We start from the raw sequence: 20,104 nt of genomic DNA on the forward strand, positions 1-20,104 counted from the left end.
TTGGCCGATTTTGATGCCTTACTATACTATGACGTTTTTTATGAAATTTTGAGGTCAAAAAAAAAATTGACTTTTATTGCCCGAAAAAAACGCCATACTATACTATAACGTTTTTTATGACATTTTGAGGTCATACTAAAGTATGACTTTTTTTGGCCGATTTTGAAGCCTTACTATACTATGACGTTTTTTATAACATTTTGAGGTCAAAAAAATTTTTGACTTTTTTTGTCCGTTTTTGACGCCATACTATACTATGACGTTTTTTATGACATTTTGAGGTCAAAAAAAATTTTGACTTTTTTTGCCTGAAAAAAACGCCATACTATACTATGACGTTTTTTATGACATTTTGAGGTCAAAAATTTTTTTGACTTTTTTTGTCCGATTTTGACGCCATACTATACTATGACGTTTTTTATGACGTTTTGAGGTCAAAAATATGTTTGACTTTTTTTGCCTGAAAAAAACGCCATACTATACTATGACGTTTTTTGGCCGATTTTGATGCCTTACTATACTATGACGTTTTTTATGACATTTTGAGGTCATACTAAAGTATGACTTCTTTTGGCCGATTTTGATGCCTTACTATACTATGGCGTTTTTTATGACATTTTGAGGTCATACTAAAGTATGACTTTAATTGGCCGATTTTGATGCCTTACTATACTATGACGTTTTTTTGGCACATTTTGAGGTCATACTAAAGTATGACATTCTTTGGCCGATTTTGAGGCCTCACTATACTATGACGTTTTTTGGCACATTTTGAGGTCATACTAAAGTATAACTTTTTTTGTCCGATTTTGACGCCTTACTATACTATGACGTTTTTTATGACATTTTGAGGTCAAAAATTTTTTTGACTTTTTTTGCCCGAAAAAAACGCCATACTATACTATGACGTTTTTTGGCCGATTTTGATGCCTTACTATACTATGACGTTTTTTATGAAATTTTGAGGTCAAAAAAAAAATTGACTTTTATTGCCCGAAAAAAACGCCATACTATACTATAACGTTTTTTATGACATTTTGAGGTCATACTAAAGTATGACTTTTTTTGGCCGATTTTGATGCCTTACTATACTATGACGTTTTTTATGACATTTTGAGGTCAAAAAAAATTTTTTGACTTTTTTTGCCCGCAAAAAACGCCATACTATACTATGACGTTTTTTATGACATTTTGAGGTGAAAAAAATTTTTTGACTTTTTTTGCCCGCAAAAAACGCCATACTATACTATGACGTTTTTTATGACATTTTGAGGTCAAAAAATTTTTTGACTTTTTTTGTCCGATTTTGACGGCATACTATACTATGACGTTTTTTATGACATTTTGAGGTCATACTAAAGTATGACTTTTTTTGGCCGATTTTGATGCCTTACTATACTATGACGTTTTTTATGACATTTTGAGGTCATACTAAAGTATGACTTTTTTTGGCCGATTTTGATGTCTTACTATACTATGACGTTTTTTATGACATTTTGAGGTCATACTAAAGTATGACTTTTTTTGGCCCATTTTGATGCCTTACTATACTATGGCGTTTTTTATGACATTTTGAGGTCATACTAAAGTATGACTTTAATTGGCCGATTTTGATGCCTTACTATACTATGACGTTTTTTGGCACATTTTGAGGTCACACTAAAGTATGACTTTTTTTGTCCGATTTTGACGCCTTACTATACTATGACGTTTTTTATGACATTTTGAGGTCATACTAAAGTATGACATTCTTTGGCCGATTTTGAGGCCTCACTATACTATGACGTTTTTTGGCACATTTTGAGGTCATACTAAAGTATGACTTTTTTTGTCCGATTTTGACGCCTTACTATACTATGACGTTTTTTATGACATTTTGAGGTCATACTAAAGTATGACATTCTTTGGCCGATTTTGAGGCCTCACTATACTATGACGTTTTTTGGCACATTTTGAGGTCATACTAAAGTATGACTTTTTTTGTCCGATTTTGACGCCTTACTATACTATGACGTTTTTTATGACATTTTGAGGTCATACTAAAGTATGACTTTTTTTGGCCGATTTTGATGCCTTACTATACTATGGCGTTTTTTATGACATTTTGAGGTCATACTAAAGTATGACTTTAATTGGCCGATTTTGATGCCTTACTATACTATGACGTTTTTTATGACATTTTGAGGTCATACTAAAGTATGACATTCTTTGGCCGATTTTGAGGCCTCACTATACTATGACGTTTTTTGGCACATTTTGAGGTCACACTAAAGTATGACTTTTTTTGTCCGATTTTGACGCCTTACTATACTATGACGTTTTTTATGACATTTTGAGGTCATACTAAAGTATGACATTCTTTGGCCGATTTTGAGGCCTCACTATACTATGACGTTTTTTGGCACATTTTGAGGTCACACTAAAGTATGACTTTTTTTGTCCGATTTTGACGCCTTACTATACTATGACGTTTTTTATGACATTTTGAGGTCATACTAAAGTATGACATTCTTTGGCCGATTTTGAGGCCTCACTATACTATGACGTTTTTTGGCACATTTTGAGGTCATACTAAAGTATGACTTTTTTTGTCCGATTTTGACGCCTTACTATACTATGACGTTTTTTATGACATTTTGAGGTCATACTAAAGTATGACTTTTTTTGGCCGATTTTGATGCCTTACTATACTATTGCGTTTTTTGGCACATTTTGAGGTCATACTAAAGTATGACTTTTTTTGGCCGATTTTGATGCCTTACTATACTATGACGTGTTTTATGAAATTTTGAGGTCATACTAAAGTATGCCTTTTTTTTTGCCGATTTTGATGCCTTACTATACTATTGCGTTTTTTGGCACATTTTGAGGTCATACTAAAGTATGACTTTTTTTGGCTGATTTTGATGTCTTACTATACTATGGCGTTTTTTGGCACATTTTGAGGTCATACTAAAGTATGACTTTTTTTGGCAGATTTTGGTGCCTTACGATACAATGGCGTTTTTTTGGCACATTTTGAGGTCATGCTAAAGTATGACTTTTTTTGGCCGATTTTGATGCCTTATTGCGTTTTTTGGCACATTTTGAGGTCATACTAAAGTATGACTTTTTTTGGCCGATTTTGATGCCTTACTATACTATGACGTTTTTTTATGAAATTTTGAGGTCATACTAAAGTATGACTTTTTTTGGCCGATTTTGATGCCTTACTATACTATGGCGTTTTTTGGCACATTTTGAGGTCATACTAAAGTATGACTTTTTTTGGCCCATTTTCATGCCTTACTATACTATGACGTGTTTTTGGCACATTTTGAGGTCATACTAAAGTATGACTTTTTTTGGCCCATTTTGATGCCTTACTATACTATGACGTTTTTTATGACATTTTGTGGTCATACTAAAGTATGACTTTTTTTGGCCCATTTTCATGCCTTACTATACTATGACGTTTTTTATTAGAGTTTGAGGTCATACTAAAGTATGACTTTTTTGGGCCGATTTTGATGCCTTACTATACTATGAATTTTTTTTTTTTTGTATATTTTGAGGCCATACTAAAGTATGGCTTTTTCGGGCTGTTTTGAAGCCATACTATACTATGACCATTTCTATGACATTTTTAGGTCATACTAAAGTATGGCTTTTTCGGCCTGTTTTGAAGCCATACTATACTATGACCATTTCTATGACATTTTTAGGTCATACTAAAGTATGACTTTTTTTGGCCTATTTTGAAGACTTACTATACTCTGATCTTTTTTGGCATATTTTGAGGCCATCTAAAAGTATGACCATGCTATGACATTTTTTTGTGACATTTTTAGGCCCTAGTAAAGTATGACTTTTTCTGGCCGATTTTGAATCCTTATTATACTATTTTGTTTTTTCATGACATTTTGAGGCCATACTAAAGTATCACTATTTTTTGCCGATTTTGAAGCCTTATTATACTCTGACCTTTTTTTTGGCATTTTTTGTGGCCGTTCTAAAGTTTGAGTTTCTTTTTCCCAATTTTGAAGCCTTATTATACTATGAAGTTTTTTATGATATTTTAAGGCCATAACAAGTCTTTTTTTGGCCGATTTTGAAGACTTACTATACTATGATCTTTTTTATGACATTTATATGCTCAAATGATGATATACTCATATCGCCCCCTGCTGGGTGGGGCCATGTCTTTTCTGTTTCTGTTTACTGCTTTTCTTCTCTGGGGAGAAGAGCAGGAGAGAGGAGAAGACATAGGAGGACCCTTGTGTGTGGTTGCGCTGGCTGTGACTCCTGTGGCTCATAAGGGGTGGTAGGGCCCCCCAATCACTGCTTGCGGCTTTAATTTGCTTTGAGTTTTGAAAATTCTTTGAGTTTACTTTTCAATGTGATTGCAAATATGCACATACTGTACATCTTATGACTTTTTTTCCTCTGTTTTCTCTGCCATCAATTCTACTTTTACAAATGTTATAATGTTCAGCCTTTGTTTTATAGTTAGTGATGGTGTTGTACTGGGCTGCCTTACACTGAGAGAAATTTAGAGACACCTCTACGTAATACAACCAGTACAACACCACATTTAATATAATCTGTCTCTCAGTCAGTTCAGTTAGAAAACATTGATTAAAGGGGTGGCACGGTGGTGGTGCAGTGGCTCACTCTGTCGCCTCACAGCAAGAAGGTTTCAGGTTCGACCCCTGCGTTGCAGAGGTGCATGTTCTCCTTGTGTGTGTGCATGAGTGATTGTCTGTCTTTGTTTGTCAGTCCTGTTATTGACTAGTGACCAGTCCAGGTGTACACTGCCTCTCGCCCATAGTCAGCTGTGTTAGGCTTTTGAATAAATTAAAAAAAAAAAAAAAAAACTGGACTGGAACATGAGACTGTTGTGAAATTGACATTGCTACTTGCAATGCTTTGCTATCCCATGTACAACCTTTAAGTGATGTGAGGAATCTTTTGTGAAGAAGTTAAACTTGATGGAAAAATATTTATAGATTTTGCACATTTAAACAGAGAAGGAGGAGATGTGATTAACATTTTTTTAAACTATAAATATATATATGAAATCAATTACACAGATTATGTGTAATTGTGTATATATATATACAATTACACATAATCTGATAGTATATATATATTAAACAAACATGACTGATGGCAGGATTTGAGTTGGGAAATTGTTCACACCGCACGGGGGCGCTAAGGAGCAGCTTCATTGTTCAACCGACCTAAAATAAAGAAGAAGAAAAGGATCACATGACCGGAGATTTACTCCACATCCATGCTGAAACGTCGTTAAAATTTCTGCTCTGCGTGTGAAAAGTAAACCTGAGCGTTTCTGGTGGATGTTAAACAACAAGCCGAGATGCGACGCCTGGGCTCCGTTCAGCAGAAGATACCGTGCGTTTTTCTCACGGAGGTGAAAGAAGAACAGTCCCGAAAACGAGAGTGTCAGGTGAGTTCAGCTGCCATTGATTCACTGACAACACGAAGCTGAATAAATCAGCTCCAGGTTCCTTATTCAACACGTATTCAGCCCAGACCACCTGAGGACAGCCGGTGTTGCCGCTGTGTGAACACGGGGCTCGAAGCTCAGCGGCCCCGCCATGAGGCCATGAAGTCAGGGACCATCTGCAAGTGACACATACGCACTTTTATTTTTCAATAACTGCACGATGATCTGCACTAATGAGAATTAGAGCAGAAAACACTGAAAAATAAAGCAGTGTAGAAAAGTCGTTGTCATTTAGCTTACGTCGATTAATTCCGAATATCAGAGCTTCAATTATGAATAATATTCATCCTGTAAATATTATGATTTTTTTTTCCTGCAGCTTTCAAGTCATGTGACCTATTGGTTCAAACGATATTATAAAACGTGTGTCTACCTGGACCACAGAGGCCACTCCCCGTAATCATACATATGAATCTATTTATTTAATAATATTTTAATAGAAATATCATTCTTAAATAGCTTCCATGCAATTTTTTTTCTCTCTCTGTGCATTTTGTTTCACTGTGTGTTTGTCTATTATGGCATCTCTGTGTCCGTGAGTGCAGGGACATACAGCACCGTGTTTTAGACACTAAAAGTAAATTGAGGATTCTTTGAAAAACAAAGAATCGTTTTTACCCAAAGTGCATAAAACCAGAAACACAATTAGTTTACTGACCTAAATCATTCTATGACATTTTCCACTGATATTTCACACCTAAACTTTTTTTTTTGTTTGTTTCCTCTGTCAAACATATAATGGTTAAACATCTCTGTCTGTCTGTTTTCAGCAATTTCAGGTTGTTGCCACTGAAAATGTGAACCCCGTCGCTCTGGAGGCTAACGTCGATTGTGCGCTTGCCACAGAAAAACTGGATGGTACCTGCTGTTATGTTACAATTTATAAAGGTGAGTATCTAACAGGACTTTATTTTCAAATGCTTCATATTGTGTTTATGTTGAATACTTGGTAATAGTAAGTGTTGTGTCTGTTGCAGCAGTGATCTAACGGTTTATCTCTTTCTTCTGTAGGGCAGCCTTACCTCTGGGCTCGACTCGACAGGAAACCCAACAAACAAGCAGAGAAGAGGTTCAAAAAGTACCAGCACTCTCACAGGAGCTGTAAAGGTCTTTGTCCCGTTTGTTTCTGCATCATGTGTCCAAACATTTCCGCAGACAGACCGGACACGTTTTACTGTCTTCGTGTTCCTTTTCAGGTTTCACGTGGAACGTAGAGGAAGATTTTAAGACCGTACCCGAGGCGTGGATCCCAGCTCACAGGGTCAGACATCTCCACGGCCGCCCGGTGCCTGATGAACACGGACACATTCCAGGTTCTTTGCTTTCTCTCTAAAATATAAACATAGACACTGACATCCTTTTTAGCTGAAACCAGCAGGTAGTTAACCAGCAGAAGTTAACAAAGCTGTTGTAACTTCACATGTTGCCATTGTAGGTCATATTAGTTTAATAGTTAATGGAAGTTATCATCAGTTTCTCAGCTGTCAGGGCTACATCACCCACCTCAGTCATTAGGACTATTAATACTACCCATGGTCCATTGATTCCCACACACAACCAGAGAAAAGCTTATGTAAGATCTTCACCCTTCTGTTCAGTTGACAGTATCAATATATAAATATATGATATTCAGGATATTATTCTTAAAATTGTGAAGCATTAAAATGGCTGTAATGTTGTGGCTCGTTAGTGTGTTAACCATCGCTCCGAAACAGATGACACACGAGTCGACTTAAAAATGAAACATCTGCATGTCCTGGACTTTGTCATGTTTTGTAGGAGTGTAGGGATTAGAACAAACCTTGAAACTTTTTTCCTTGAAATTTTGAAGCATTTAAGATGAGAATTCTTGTGGAAATAATCAGGGTGGTGTAAAAATACTTTAATTTTATGTGGCTGTGGAGGCTGCTACCTGCAGTATTGACTGGGTCCTTGTAAATGTTCAGGCTGGGTTCCAGTGGAGAAGGACAACAAGCAGTACTGCTGGCACTCCTCTGTGGTGGATTATGAAGTCGGGGCAGCTCTCGTTCTCAGGCCCAGCGCAGACGATGAAGACGCGCTAGAAGTTGCAGCGGTTCCTCTGGCTGACCTCATGGAACAAACGCTGGAGCTCATCGGAACCAATGTCAACGGGAACCCTTATGGTAACGTGACGTTGTATTTTCCTTCCACAGAAAATGGCTCCTGAATATTTACTGAATTATACAAAGTCTAATCCTACTATCAGGTGTCAGTATTTTTGTTTATTGTAAACTATAGTTCAGTGTTTCTGTCCTGACAGGAATGGGGAGTAAGAAGCAGCCTGTCCACTGCCTGGTGTCACACGGGAGTGTTAAAATCAGAAACCCTCCACCAGTGGACTTCCAGCAGCTGTGCTCCTGGTTCCAGGAGAGTCCGGAGGGCCGAGTTGAGGGCATTGTCTGGCACTGCAACGACGGCACACTCATTAAGGTGGGATGAGGTTATGCACTGAATTAAGGCTGGCTAAGGATTTTATTTTATTTTATTTTTTTTATTCTACCGTAAGACTAGCAAAGGAAACTGGAATTACTAATGCAAGTGAGGATATGTTAGATGCAGCTGCAGAGTTCTCTAATTTAGAAAACAGAAAATACATTTCATTAAGATTAAGTTATATGTGTGTAACTGGCTCTAATTGCATGCAAAGATTTAAAGGTTTCACATGCACAGTTTGTGCAGTAAGTGTGTTGTTCTCCTAAACCTCTGCTAGAAGACTAGTGTGAAAAATAAGAAAAGAAATAAAGATAAGGTCTTGAGCTGTTCTGTCCTTGTTGGCAGGTTCATCGTCATCACCTGGGACTGAGGTGGCCTGATGGGAACTCGTGCTTTGCCGACAGGTCGGTGGTCATTCATGTGGACGGGACAGTTGATGAGTACAACAACAGCAAGGACTTGTTCGCATCTTTCTCCACACTAAATGGACACTGCTTCAGTCGGCTTCAGGACATCCAGTTTGACCCATAAAACCAGGTCTGAGACGACCAAACATTCCTAAACTTTCCTAAAGCTTCTGCTGTGACACTGTTCAGGATTTGTCACTTTGCCAATAGCTGCCAGATGTTTTTATCTGTAGCTCCAGATCAGTGATTTAAAACTCACCGTTTGATGCACCTAATTTTTCTGTGGAAACCACTGAAGTGCACTGATGCAGAACTACAGGTTTTCTAAATCAAAATGAGCTGAAAGTCTTAATCAGAGTGATTTATGATGAGGCAGGGCTCACTGTCACACAGAGGGTCAAACCTGTGTCCTTCTGTTTGTGGGAAGATCAGAACTTCAGCACCAAACAGGAACCGTGGACTGTTTTAAAGCCTGAAGACAGTTTGCCGTTTGCTTTGCAGAAACGTGTACATCTTTAAGGCGTATTCACATTACAGCGGGAAAACAAGCATCTTGTTCTGAGCGTTGTGTGATGGTCGGTGCAGTATTTACCATTCGTAAACTCCTGGTGGTGCTGTGCCGAAACACTGCCACCTTAGCTACAGTACAAATGTTGGCAGCAGTAGATGGATTGGTTTGAGTCGTTAACTAACTTGGGAAATGCATCTGCATGCTGATGTTTCTCAGCTCGAGAATATTTTTTTTTTGCCTGGTCGCAGTTTGAGGCCAGCTGGTTATCATACAGTTCTGGAAATTCTGAAGCAAGTAAATCGTTTTTCGTATGTTACAGAGGTCAGAGCGGCTCCAATCTAAGTTCTACAAATTCTAACCTTTTCCTCTGCCACGCTCAGTGCGGGGCAGACGTCCACGCAGAGCCGTCGCAGCACACTACGTACACAATCATGGCGGCGCCGTGCACAACAGCTGTTTTTGCTGCAGCAATGTGAATACGCCTTCACTGTAAAAAAAATGACCAACTGGACATTTTTAGCAACTGTAGCTGCTAAAAAGGTTCCTTTAATAAACTGTAAATACTGTAATGTTATAGCTAACTGGGGAACAAATAACGAGTATGTAAACAGTTTTATTTAACAATCTGATTAATATCAGAGCTGCTTTATTGACAATTACATAGAAGCGTAATATGTCAGACCTGTACAAATATAAAGAAATCTTATAAATATGCTACATCAACAATTCAACAACTTAGTATTGACAAAAAAAGCTGCCTTATGAAAGAGGCTAAAGGAGACTGTGCATTACCTAAAAGTCATGACTGGACAGTGCTATTATATCAGGACTCAATCTCTTAAGGACTAATGTTGGACTTTGTGTGATTTTGGAAGTTTTGCTGATAGAACACCTGAGCATCAGTACTAATACCAAGCTGATTTCAATAACTTTAACCAAAAAGGTGATGAAGTTCTTTAGTGTAAAATTTTGTCTAAATAAAAACAGCCAGACTCCGATTTAAATGAGTAGAAAAGTAAACAAGATTACAAATGTGGTGTTTGGTTCATTTTGCCTCAGAGATCTACGATGGAAATTACCTGAAAAGTTAATTTCAGTGTTTTAAAGACTGACAGGTTGTAGGCACAGTAACCCTGAGTTAACTGATGGACACACCGGGCATTTCAGCTTTTACACCAAACTGATCACACACCTTCTTCAGCTGTTCCTCCAGCAGAATGTTCTTCTTGACTTCTACGTTGTAGTTATATTTCAGGTCCTCAATCTCTTCAAAAAATGTTGGGTCAAAGTTCTCCAGTTCTTTCTTCAGCTTTTTGACCTCGGCCTCAAGTTTCGTTTTCTCAGCTTCAGCTGCCTGCAGAAGAGTTTTGACCTTCCCGTAATCTACAAATAGAAAAAAGAACAAACAACTGACATGATGACTGTTTCTTATAACAATATGTTCAGCTCAAGCTTTTTTTTTCTTTACTTCTCAGCTTAAAATATGATTTATATTTACCTCACTTGACAGTGAGAAATTACTAGCAAATTATTACTAGAAAACATGAATGAATCAAACACAGATTCATTTTCATTGTTTTAAGAAACGCGTTTGAAGTCTCACCTAGTTTAGAAGATGTCTCGCCATATCGCTCACTGTACTCGTTGAGCCTCTTCTTCAGATCTCTGTTCTCCTTCTGCAGCTCAGTGTTGACCAATCTTAAACAAAATAAAAATCAGACTTCTGTCAAAAGCAATATTTCGGCTCCACAAGTTACATAATCCAAAAAAACAAAAAAAAAAAAAAAACATGCTCAGGATGGGGAACTAGTGCTGCCCTCCATGTAAACACTGCTAAACTCTCCAAGTTTGTTTGCTCTAATTTGGTTTTGTGTGAGACACTCAGACCAAATCACTGTTTTTAGCTCTGCTTGATAAACAGTGACAGTCAGCGACTTACTAACGACTGTGGAGCACAGAAGTTAAATTCCTTCTTGAGGTCATACAGTATATTACAGTGATGGTTTGGTGATAAATCACTTATAATGTTTATCAACTTTCAGATTAATCATACAGTATATGATTAAATGTCACTGTGCACATATTAACCATGTCAGGACATATATGGATATCAGAAATCTGATCATATTAACCACAATGCCCGGCACTAATATCCCCATAAAAGACTGAATGTGACTTACTAAGACTCCACATACCTCATTGCCTGAAACTCCTTGGTGAGTCCCGCCTCCGTCTTTGCAGCGGTGGGAAAGCTTTTTAACATGTCAACCTAAGAAATGACAAACAATAACAACAATCTAAACACATTTATACAGAACACTGACTTCAACTACTGGAAGAGTCCGTGAAAATGACCCTTCATTATGTTATCAGGGTCATCTCAGCTTGGACAGGGAGACTTCAAATGTTAACACAAAGCCTGTGTTTCAAACTGATGGTGTTTGGAGTTTGAAAGAAGTGGGTAACCAGGTGTGGAGAGTCTAACAACAGACTACTGACACAACTGACCCACTGATCTCATGCTGCAGCTGCATCTCATCTCCAACTGCAAAGTCTACTACACGACCCACCTGAGCGACTGACTGATGCAGCTGTTGTTACAGCCCTGACTCTTCATAGGAAAACACAACATGAACAGTGTCATATGTAAACCTCGAAAATAAAAGTCATTCAGTAAAAAATGTTGATTCCATGTTTGACACCAGGCTGCTCTCAAATCCAAAAAAAAAACATTCCAGTCCCTCAGGAGCCGAAACAGAAAACCAGCCGCAGTTATTCTGTGCCTGACTGTTGTTGTTTAAATTAAACTGTTATTCAGCCTGTACCTGATCCTCGAGTTGTCGGATGTTTGTCTGAGCTCTTTCCTCACGAGCGTTCACTTCCTTCAGCTGCTGTCGGAGTTCAGAGAGGGTGGAGGTTTTCTGGGAGAGCTCCTTCTCCAGTTCCTTCATCTTGTTCTCAAACATTCTGCACATGGAAGTCAAACAAACACAAGCTCACACTCTGTAAAACACACTTGTCACCTGAAGCTTCTACCCAAGGTCAAGGTTATTAATCTGCAGGCCAACTTTGAAAGCCAGAGTAGGTAACGGAGACAGGGTTCTTGCTATTTTCTACTGCTGGTTGATACAGTTTGATAGATATATAACGTACTGTTCATCACCCAGTTAAAGGTTTGAAATTTATTCTGAATACCTGCTAAAATAAGACAAACAGTTTGCTGACCTTGTGACCACAGATGCCTTCCAGGTCTTGCTGTCTGCTCCCTCTGTGATGGGTCTGGACAAAGCTGCCAGAAGCCGTTGCTTTGTTTCTTCCAACTCTGCCTCCAGCTTCTCGTTGTTCACCTCCAGACTCGTTTTGCTCACTCTCAGTTTCTCTGCAGCCTCAATTTCCTGTTAACAATATGAAACACGTACATCCAGGCAAGACAACAGGTGAAAATGTGTATTCATAAAGACAACTTCTGTCCTAAAAACAAGTATCATCACAGCATTCATTCAGACGCCCCAATTTTAAGCACCTTCAGCTAATTTCCACCAGCCGTTAAGATCATAAACAGGCTGTGAAGGACACAGGATGTGTACATTTTCATATATTCTGCACTTGATTGCTTCTTGCACAACTCTTCACAAATGTCAGAATTACAATTAGGAATCTATATTGTATCATCTAAGTCATAAACACGGCTTTTAAAAAAGTAAATATGCAACAGTAAGATGTTTCTGTTCAGAAAGTACCACTGAAAGTTACACGTGTGCTTATATGTGCTCACCCTTTTGATGTCCTTGCGTAAACGTTCATTCTCCATCACTATTTTCTCCAGTCCTTTGGTTTTAGATTCCAGTTTTGAACTCAGCTCAGCTTCACTTTCACTCTTCAGTTTCTCATAACCAGCCTAAAAATAAAACAATATGTACTGTCAGCTGTAGTGACAGAACAGAGACGTACATAAACTTGTCCAGTATATGACAAGAGACGGGACGTGGTCAACAACCTTCAGTTTTTCGTTTTCTTGCTCCAGAGCAACGACCTTGTCTTGATTTGCAGGTGCGCTGGATTTCTTCAGCGTCTCGTTTTCCCTCTGCACCCTCTCCACCACCTTCTTCATCAACCCAATGGTTTTCTCAAGTTCAGGTACTGTTTTCCCACTGTGACCAGCCTGATGAGGAACACATTACAAATCATGTTCACGATCTACAGTTGGAACAGCAGGTTGGTGAATTCAATTTCAATGGAGAAAGTTGCTGCTGCCTAATTTATTTTACCTCATATGTGTAAATGTATAGGTTTATTTCTGTGTTTAGTCATTTCTGGGAAAATAACTATATAGAAAGTAAACAGGTGACTAAAGGTCAACTTACTCCATGCATGTGAGCCAGTTTTTTCTGCACCTCTGCCTTTTCCTTTTTCAGTGCACTGCACATCTCCTTAAGGTCTGCAACTTGATTCTGTAAAAAAAAAAAAAAAATGGATGAATGGATAAAATCATATAAAACACAAACTAAATACACAAACAAAAGTTGCATTTTCCCAAATCAGTATTGTATAAATGTCAGACTACTTCTCTAAAAAATCTTGCAGTCAGCACTGATATTGTTGATATTGTATTCTGTTATTCGTACCTTGAGCCTTGGTAAGTCTTTGTTGGCCTGCTCCAGTTGGAAGCGCAGCTCCAGGTTCTCAGAGGCCAGCTTGAGATTTTCTTTTTGGAGGTCCTGATCTCTCTGTGAGGGAGTGCCAGTGCCTCGTCCTGAAGTCTAGAGGAAAGCAAAGACACCATATGAGCCTAAGAAAATAATTTAACATGTGCGATTAGTACAAATGCTATGAGGGAAGATGTTGCATCTTCAAAAACAAAAGCTCTAAGGGATCAAAGGAAAACAGCTTTATTTTTCAGTAAATGCTTGGGGTCATGAAACTATTTACCTACTACACGACCACAGAAACCTCTGCAGGGGAGGAAAACACCCAACATGCTAACAAGCCACTTACTACTCACTGAGTATTATGAGCTTTACTCTGCCACATCTACTGAAATGCCATCACAGCACTATGACTTCAGCTGAGTGACTACAGAAGCCTGGAGTACCTTCAGATGTCTAAGAGAGCTGCTTTCTCGTTTTCGCACACGCTCGTCCCTTTTTCTACTTATAAACCCAGGATGTTTGCTCAGTGTGGTCCTGGATTCCACATCTGGTTCTGCTGAGCAGGACTGTTCAGGATTAACCTCCTCCGTTTCCTCCTTTGTAGTCTCAACCACTACATCTTTCAGCTCAACCTGCTTGTCAGCCTCTTCTGACTTTTTGGGCCTGATCCCCACATCATCATCATCTGTATCTTGAACATCCAGTTCAGCATCACCCTCTTTATTCATAGTTTCGCCGTCTGCTGCTGCTGCTGCCTCTGGCTCGTGGGATGACACAACTGATCCTGGTCTTTCTGACAGGTCATCAGGCCCCGGCTCATTTTCTTCGGCGTTTTCTTCAAGCACGTCAAGAACAGAAGAACACGGGATGTCTTGTGTATTCTCTACATGATCTGCTTCTGTTTGTGTCTCATCTTCTTTAACGTGATCAGCGTCACCATCATCTTCTTCTGTCAGCTGCTGTGTTTTGTCAGCTGCCACATCAGGGCTCAGTTGCTCCTGTTCAAGGCAAACACCCTCTTCTCCAACAAAGCTGGTTTGAGTTTCTCTATCTTCTTGGCTCCACTTTGGCTCCCTCTCATGGTCAGAGGGGTCTCCAGCAGCTTCAGGGCTGGAGGATTCAGCAGGATGGGGTGCATCATTCCCATTGCGCGACCAATCCTCAACATCAAAAGTGAAAGCACAAATCCCTCTCAATGCCTGGGAGGAGGAGCTTTTTACCTTCACAGGCCATGAATCACATTAAATCCAGTAGAGGAAGGAGATACATAAAGAAAGAGAGTAAAGAATGGTGAACAGAGAAATAGAGTAAAAGGAAGAGTCCTTCAAACAGAACAGGGCCACATCATATGTGAAGGACTGTGACCAAATGAGCCTACACTCCCCCTAATAAAGAAGTATATATGTATTTATGTTAGTCCGAGTTATTAGGATATTTGTGACAAAGTCCAGCCCATGTATTACAGTCATTATCTATTTTATATTGATGAGCACTTACAGAGGGTCTTGACAGTGGCTCTTTGGACATCTGACTCTCTAAAGTGTGGACTCTCTCCTCTAGGTAGCGGTTCCTCGTGGTCAGGTTTTCCATGGCGTCATCACGAGGTAAAGCCTGGTGCTGTCTGCAAATTCAACAAAATACAGAGGTCTGTGTCTGGATTATATGGACCTATAATGAGCCACAGCTACAGGAGTTTGGCTCAGATCAAATCAGATTTTATAGAATGTTTGAATTATTTAAAAAAAAATTCTCTATACATGTAATTTCCAGTATGTAATTATGTTATTATATATTTTATTTATATTAAATGTTCTTTATTTACTTCTACTCTCAGGTTTTCCTTCTTTAAACTGTATATTCAGCTAAAATGAGCAAAAATGTTTATGTAACAAATGAATATTGGCCAGTAATGTTGGTAAGAGACTTGTTGACTCCATTGGCCTACAAAAAAAAATCCACAATCAGTTCCTCTCTACATCAGATAAATGATGTAAAATTCCTACCTAAACACTGGTAATTCAACTATTTCTAGCTCCATAACATTCTCATGTGTATCTAATAATGGTGATAAGATTATATGATTATACATAATTACACAACAGAATTCCATGAAATTTAGACATTAGGCAAAAATTTTGTGGTCATTAATTTCTGCTGTTACAGCTCAGACTGAAGCGATATCCAGTTACTTGGAGAATACTGTACGACTTGCACTTTAGCCTCAGGGCTGAAATCAGCTAAATGCAACAGTGCCACTTATTAAAAAGCCTTAATTTAATTGGTTTTCTAAAAATAATCCTGTAATGATTGGGTACCAGTACTTGGGAATCTAGACTGATGACAAACTCAGCTTTCTAAAGCATATATAAAAGTATACTGAACCCCCATGCACTTATAGTTTAAATAAGCCAAACAACTAAAATCATAGCATTTTGAATAATAGCGAGCATCTTTAAAGACTGATACTTTATGGTGAGGATCTGTGTCTCCAGGTCCGAGTTCTTCTTCTTTAGCTCCTCCATTTCCTTCTCCATTTCAGTGGATCTCACCCCCACCACCTGATCAGCAGTCACTCCTCTGGCCTTCAGCTTTTTCTGCAGTGCGCCCTTCTCTTGCTCCAGTCTGCGTACACAAAAAATATAACAGAGTGGAGCAATTCTGCCATGCATACAAAGAGAGCAAGAAGAAAACATGCCGTTTAAATTGTCACACTGACCTGCCATAGAGGTCTTTAAGAGTGCTGAGCTGTTTGAACAGGGACTCATTTTCTCGTTCCTTCTCCTTCACTGAATTCTTCACTTTTTCCATTTTAGCCTGCCATTTCTTACCCTCCTCCCACCGCACAATTTCTTCTTTGGTCTGTGAGACAAGTTAACATGTATTGCATGACAATAATAGTACTAATGATATAATCATGCAGTAAACGTTGACTGGATTGATATTCAAACCTTTGCATGATCGTCTTTGATATTTTTCATTTCTGCTCTTTTCTCCAAGTCAGACTCCAGCCTCCTGATCTTCTTCTGCAGATTCTCGATGGTTGGCCCCTTCCCATCTGGTTCTGGTTGATTCTAATCAGTACAGAGAAGATTTAGATAGCACCTCACTTTTCTCTGCATGGATTCAATGAGAAAAGTAAGACTCTAGCAATGCAAAGGTTAGGGTCATACCACATGGCATCATGTCAAAAGATATGAGGGGGATTTGGCCACACACCTGAAAATACCTAAATAATTGAATCAGCTCTGACATTCACTGGAAGAATTTATCTTAAATCTTAGAGGAATGTGAGAGTCCATTCTTGATGCATTCCTCGATCTTTTAAAAAAAATTGCTGTGGAGGAACCCAGTAGGGTTTGCATGTCTTGCCGTGGGTCAGAGGATTCTTGTCACTTGTCCACATGATGTTATGCTGATAGTAACTGAGTCATGTGGCTCTTGTTGAGCATACAGCTCTGGAAACATTAAGCGATCACTGCAAAATGATCAGTTTCTCTATCTATTGGTATGCGTTTAAGTAAAATAACCTTCTGACACTGAATAATACAGAGAAAACAAACTTCATATTCATTTTTAAACAATACAATACTAATATTTTAAGCTACGGAGAGTTCAGAAATCAGTGTTTGGTGGAATAACCCTGATTTTTAATCACAGCTTTTGTGAGTCTTGACACGTTCTCCACCAGTCTTTCATGTAGCTGCTGGGTGACTTTATGCAACTCCTGACACAACAATTCAGACAGCTCGGCTTTGTTTGATGACAATCCATCTGCCCCTATATCACATTCTGGAGGTTTTCAGGAGGTCTGGAGATTGGGCTGACCATGAAAGGGCCTTGATCTGATGGTGGTGGTGGTGGTGACCTGGCTGTGGGGCATGGAGCATTGTCCAGCTAGAAAAAAACATTCCTCAGAGTTGGGGAACATTGTCAGAGCAGAGGGAAGTAAGTTTTCTTCCAGGATAACCTTGTACATGACTTGATTCACGCAGCGTTCACAAGGACAAATCTGGAGTGGTCTCATTTTCCCCTATAGCTGTATCACTCTACAGCTTCTGTAACAATAACAACAGCGATAACAATAACCTCCAGATCAAAATCAAAGCAAGCTGCATGCTCCTTTAAAAACCTTCTTAGAGACACTAACCTGAAGAGCACTGCTGAGCCTCTTCATTTGTTGCTTAACCTCCTGGATTTCCTGCTCCCTCTCCTCCTTTTCAGTCTGCAGGCGTCTCTGGGTTTTCTGACTTCTCTGGAGGTCCTGGTTCAGGCACTCCACTTCCTCTTTCAGGGTGTTCTCCCGACCTCTGGCTGCCTTGGCAGACTCTTTTGCAGCTTGAAGTTCTTCATTAAGTTCTTGCACCCGCATCTTTGGAGAAGAGGTCTTTTTTCAAGGTCTTTTTCAATTTGAAATATGAGTCTGGAGATATTCTATATTTTTCCTAATGAAAACAAATTCCATGAAAAGTCCAAAACCATCAGAGAAGCGATGCTACTAACAAGTACTGTGGGTGTATCCAAAGCCTGGTATTATCTTATTCCCCTAAATGTCAGTAATGAAATATAACATAAACATGAACAACAATTGTTCTGATGATGCGGGGGTCTCACCTTTAGGTCTTTGGTGTGCCTGTCAATCAACATCTGCACATTGAGACTCTCCTCTTTCTGTGCAGCACTGGCTATGACTTGCTGCTCTGCAGCAGACATCATCTCTGCCCGCAGCTCCAACAGAGCCTTACTGAGAGCCTGAGAACACAGGGAACAAAGAGATGCCTGTAATGATAAATATGATGAGTGCAGTGGTCTGACCTCATTTTACAGTTAACACACCATCATCCATAGCTGCATGGATCACTTCCTCTCTCTCTCACACTTATTCTTGGTATAAACTTGATAAACATTTTTTTCTGTATGTGGTGAACAATGACACAACTAGAAAATAATGTACTGTATGTATTATTAAAAATGCTCTGGGTACTCTTATTAACCCTGTCGTTGTTATCCAGATCAACTTACTTTTTATTTGTTATGCAGCTAAATAAAGCCAAAAAATTCATACACTTCATTCGAGTTTCAGTACCAGTATATACTAAGTGAACAGCAGGAAAGCATCCAGGTCAAGCTGCCAGTCCATCACACAGACAACCCACAGATCTCAACCCAGAGCTTGAGGACACTCACTCAGGATTTATTAGCACAAAGAATTCAGAGCACTCTGCATGTCCACCTGGCATACAGACCTTTGGAAAGAGGTGAAACAAAAGCATGTGTTGCGAACATGCCAACAAGAGACAGCATTTCCTCATTCCTAAAGAAATTAGTTTGGGGGCTTTGGCAAGGAAACAAGACCAACTACTTTAGGCTGCTCAAAAAAGGTACAATTAAACAATTAAACTAGTATGATAAAAGATCAACCTTGAGTTGTTTCTCTTTCTGGGTGAGTTGTGCTTTGAGTCGTTCAACCAGGTTTTTCATGGTGTTGCTGGGGGAGCGGACGTTAGCCTCCTTCTGGGCCTCCAGCTCAGTTTGGAGGTAGTTAATCTCCCTCTCCATCTGGGCGATCTGGCTCCTCTGATCCTCAGTCTCGTGAGTCAGAGTTTTCACCCGGGCAGCGTGATACTCCTCCAGCCTGCAACAAATCCCCTTCGTTAGTTTGTGTTATAGCAGTCAGACTTTTTTTTAAACTAGTATTATTGCATCATTTTAAATACTTGTAACAGTTCTTGCGCCAGGTCGTTAATACTGGAGTCCATACAGTGGGGGTGAAGTTCACAGTTTGTGACCCATGAGTCCCAAGATGTGACTAACATGTGGTCTTGTGTTTATGATCTGTAGCTAATGTGGTATGCAGACGGTGTAGTCATGGATAGGGTCAATTAAAAAAGCCTGCAACTGCACTTATACAAATAAAATTGTATGTTAACATAAGTGTTGAACATGGGGACGAAGGCCATCTTTACTAGAAGTGATTATTTGAATGGATAGAAAGCTGTACCCTTTGTTAATATATCCAGGATTTCTCTTTTGTGTATGTCTTTTTGTTAGGTCACTGTTTACATTAAATTTTATTTATTTGACATACATGTCTACAAAAAGTCTTGACCAAACTAAAAGACAAATATTCTATTGATATTTTGCATAAACAGATTATGGACAATAAGCAGCAAACTCCAGAAAGAAACCTGACCTCTGCTGTGATGGGACTTAGGAAGGTGATGAACAGTTTTGCATTATATTCAAGTATTTTTTATATCGTGTTCACCCCCATTCATGTCATTGGATGTGTTCTCATGTAGCTGAAATGCCTGTGTCCCAATGCACCACTTAAACCCTGAAAGCCCTCTTTAATCTGCTTTGCTTTAGCAGCTTTTTATTAAACTTTTAACCTCTTAGCATCCAGTTTTCTTGAGTGTCCCCTTCAGTAGCTTTAAGGTTGGTAAATCATCTTATTCCACACTGCCTGACATTATTAGCTTGATCGGTGTCCTCATTCAAACCCAGTTCTTCATAATCCACAAGATAAAGCAAAGGATACAGAATCTTGCAATACTAAACCTGTTCTGTGTCAGTC

The 20,104-nt window shown here is 39.0% G+C and overlaps 2 protein-coding genes across 4 annotated transcripts in view; one reads left to right on the top strand and one right to left on the bottom strand.

The window, feature by feature from the left end:
• The first annotated feature begins 5,261 nt into the window (after nt 1-5,261).
• Nucleotides 5,262-9,901, top strand: c5h12orf29 (chromosome 5 C12orf29 homolog). The gene is made up of 7 exons (XM_041037508.1): nt 5,262-5,449; nt 6,280-6,397; nt 6,521-6,616; nt 6,706-6,822; nt 7,456-7,653; nt 7,791-7,960; nt 8,309-9,901. The coding sequence occupies exons 1-7, from the start codon at nt 5,360-5,362 to the stop codon at nt 8,492-8,494; spliced, it is 975 nt and encodes a 324-aa protein (XP_040893442.1). The 5' UTR covers nt 5,262-5,359; the 3' UTR covers nt 8,495-9,901.
• Nucleotides 9,902-9,996: 95 nt separating this feature from the next.
• The window catches only part of cep290 (centrosomal protein 290), a 31,266-nt gene continuing 21,158 nt past the window's right edge, over nt 9,997-20,104 (bottom strand). For all 3 annotated transcript variants that reach the window (XM_041037506.1, XM_041037505.1, XM_041037504.1), the window contains exons 36-51: nt 18,949-19,162; nt 18,142-18,279; nt 17,678-17,899; nt 16,479-16,601; nt 16,247-16,389; nt 15,997-16,152; nt 15,028-15,151; nt 13,507-13,641; nt 13,246-13,332; nt 12,879-13,043; nt 12,657-12,779; nt 12,107-12,276; nt 11,707-11,848; nt 11,077-11,150; nt 10,485-10,579; nt 9,997-10,264 (exon numbers count right to left, since the gene is read on the bottom strand). In XM_041037506.1, coding sequence (XP_040893440.1) covers nt 10,020-10,264; nt 10,485-10,579; nt 11,077-11,150; nt 11,707-11,848; nt 12,107-12,276; nt 12,657-12,779; nt 12,879-13,043; nt 13,246-13,332; nt 13,507-13,641; nt 15,028-15,151; nt 15,997-16,152; nt 16,247-16,389; nt 16,479-16,601; nt 17,678-17,899; nt 18,142-18,279; nt 18,949-19,162 — 2,356 coding nt within the window. In that variant the 3' untranslated portion in view covers nt 9,997-10,019. The remainder of the gene's footprint in view (nt 10,265-10,484; nt 10,580-11,076; nt 11,151-11,706; nt 11,849-12,106; nt 12,277-12,656; nt 12,780-12,878; nt 13,044-13,245; nt 13,333-13,506; nt 13,642-15,027; nt 15,152-15,996; nt 16,153-16,246; nt 16,390-16,478; nt 16,602-17,677; nt 17,900-18,141; nt 18,280-18,948; nt 19,163-20,104) is intronic.

Source organism: Toxotes jaculatrix, chromosome 5 (assembly GCF_017976425.1).
Source record: "Toxotes jaculatrix isolate fToxJac2 chromosome 5, fToxJac2.pri, whole genome shotgun sequence".
Classification (NCBI taxonomy): Eukaryota; Metazoa; Chordata; class Actinopteri; family Toxotidae; genus Toxotes; species Toxotes jaculatrix.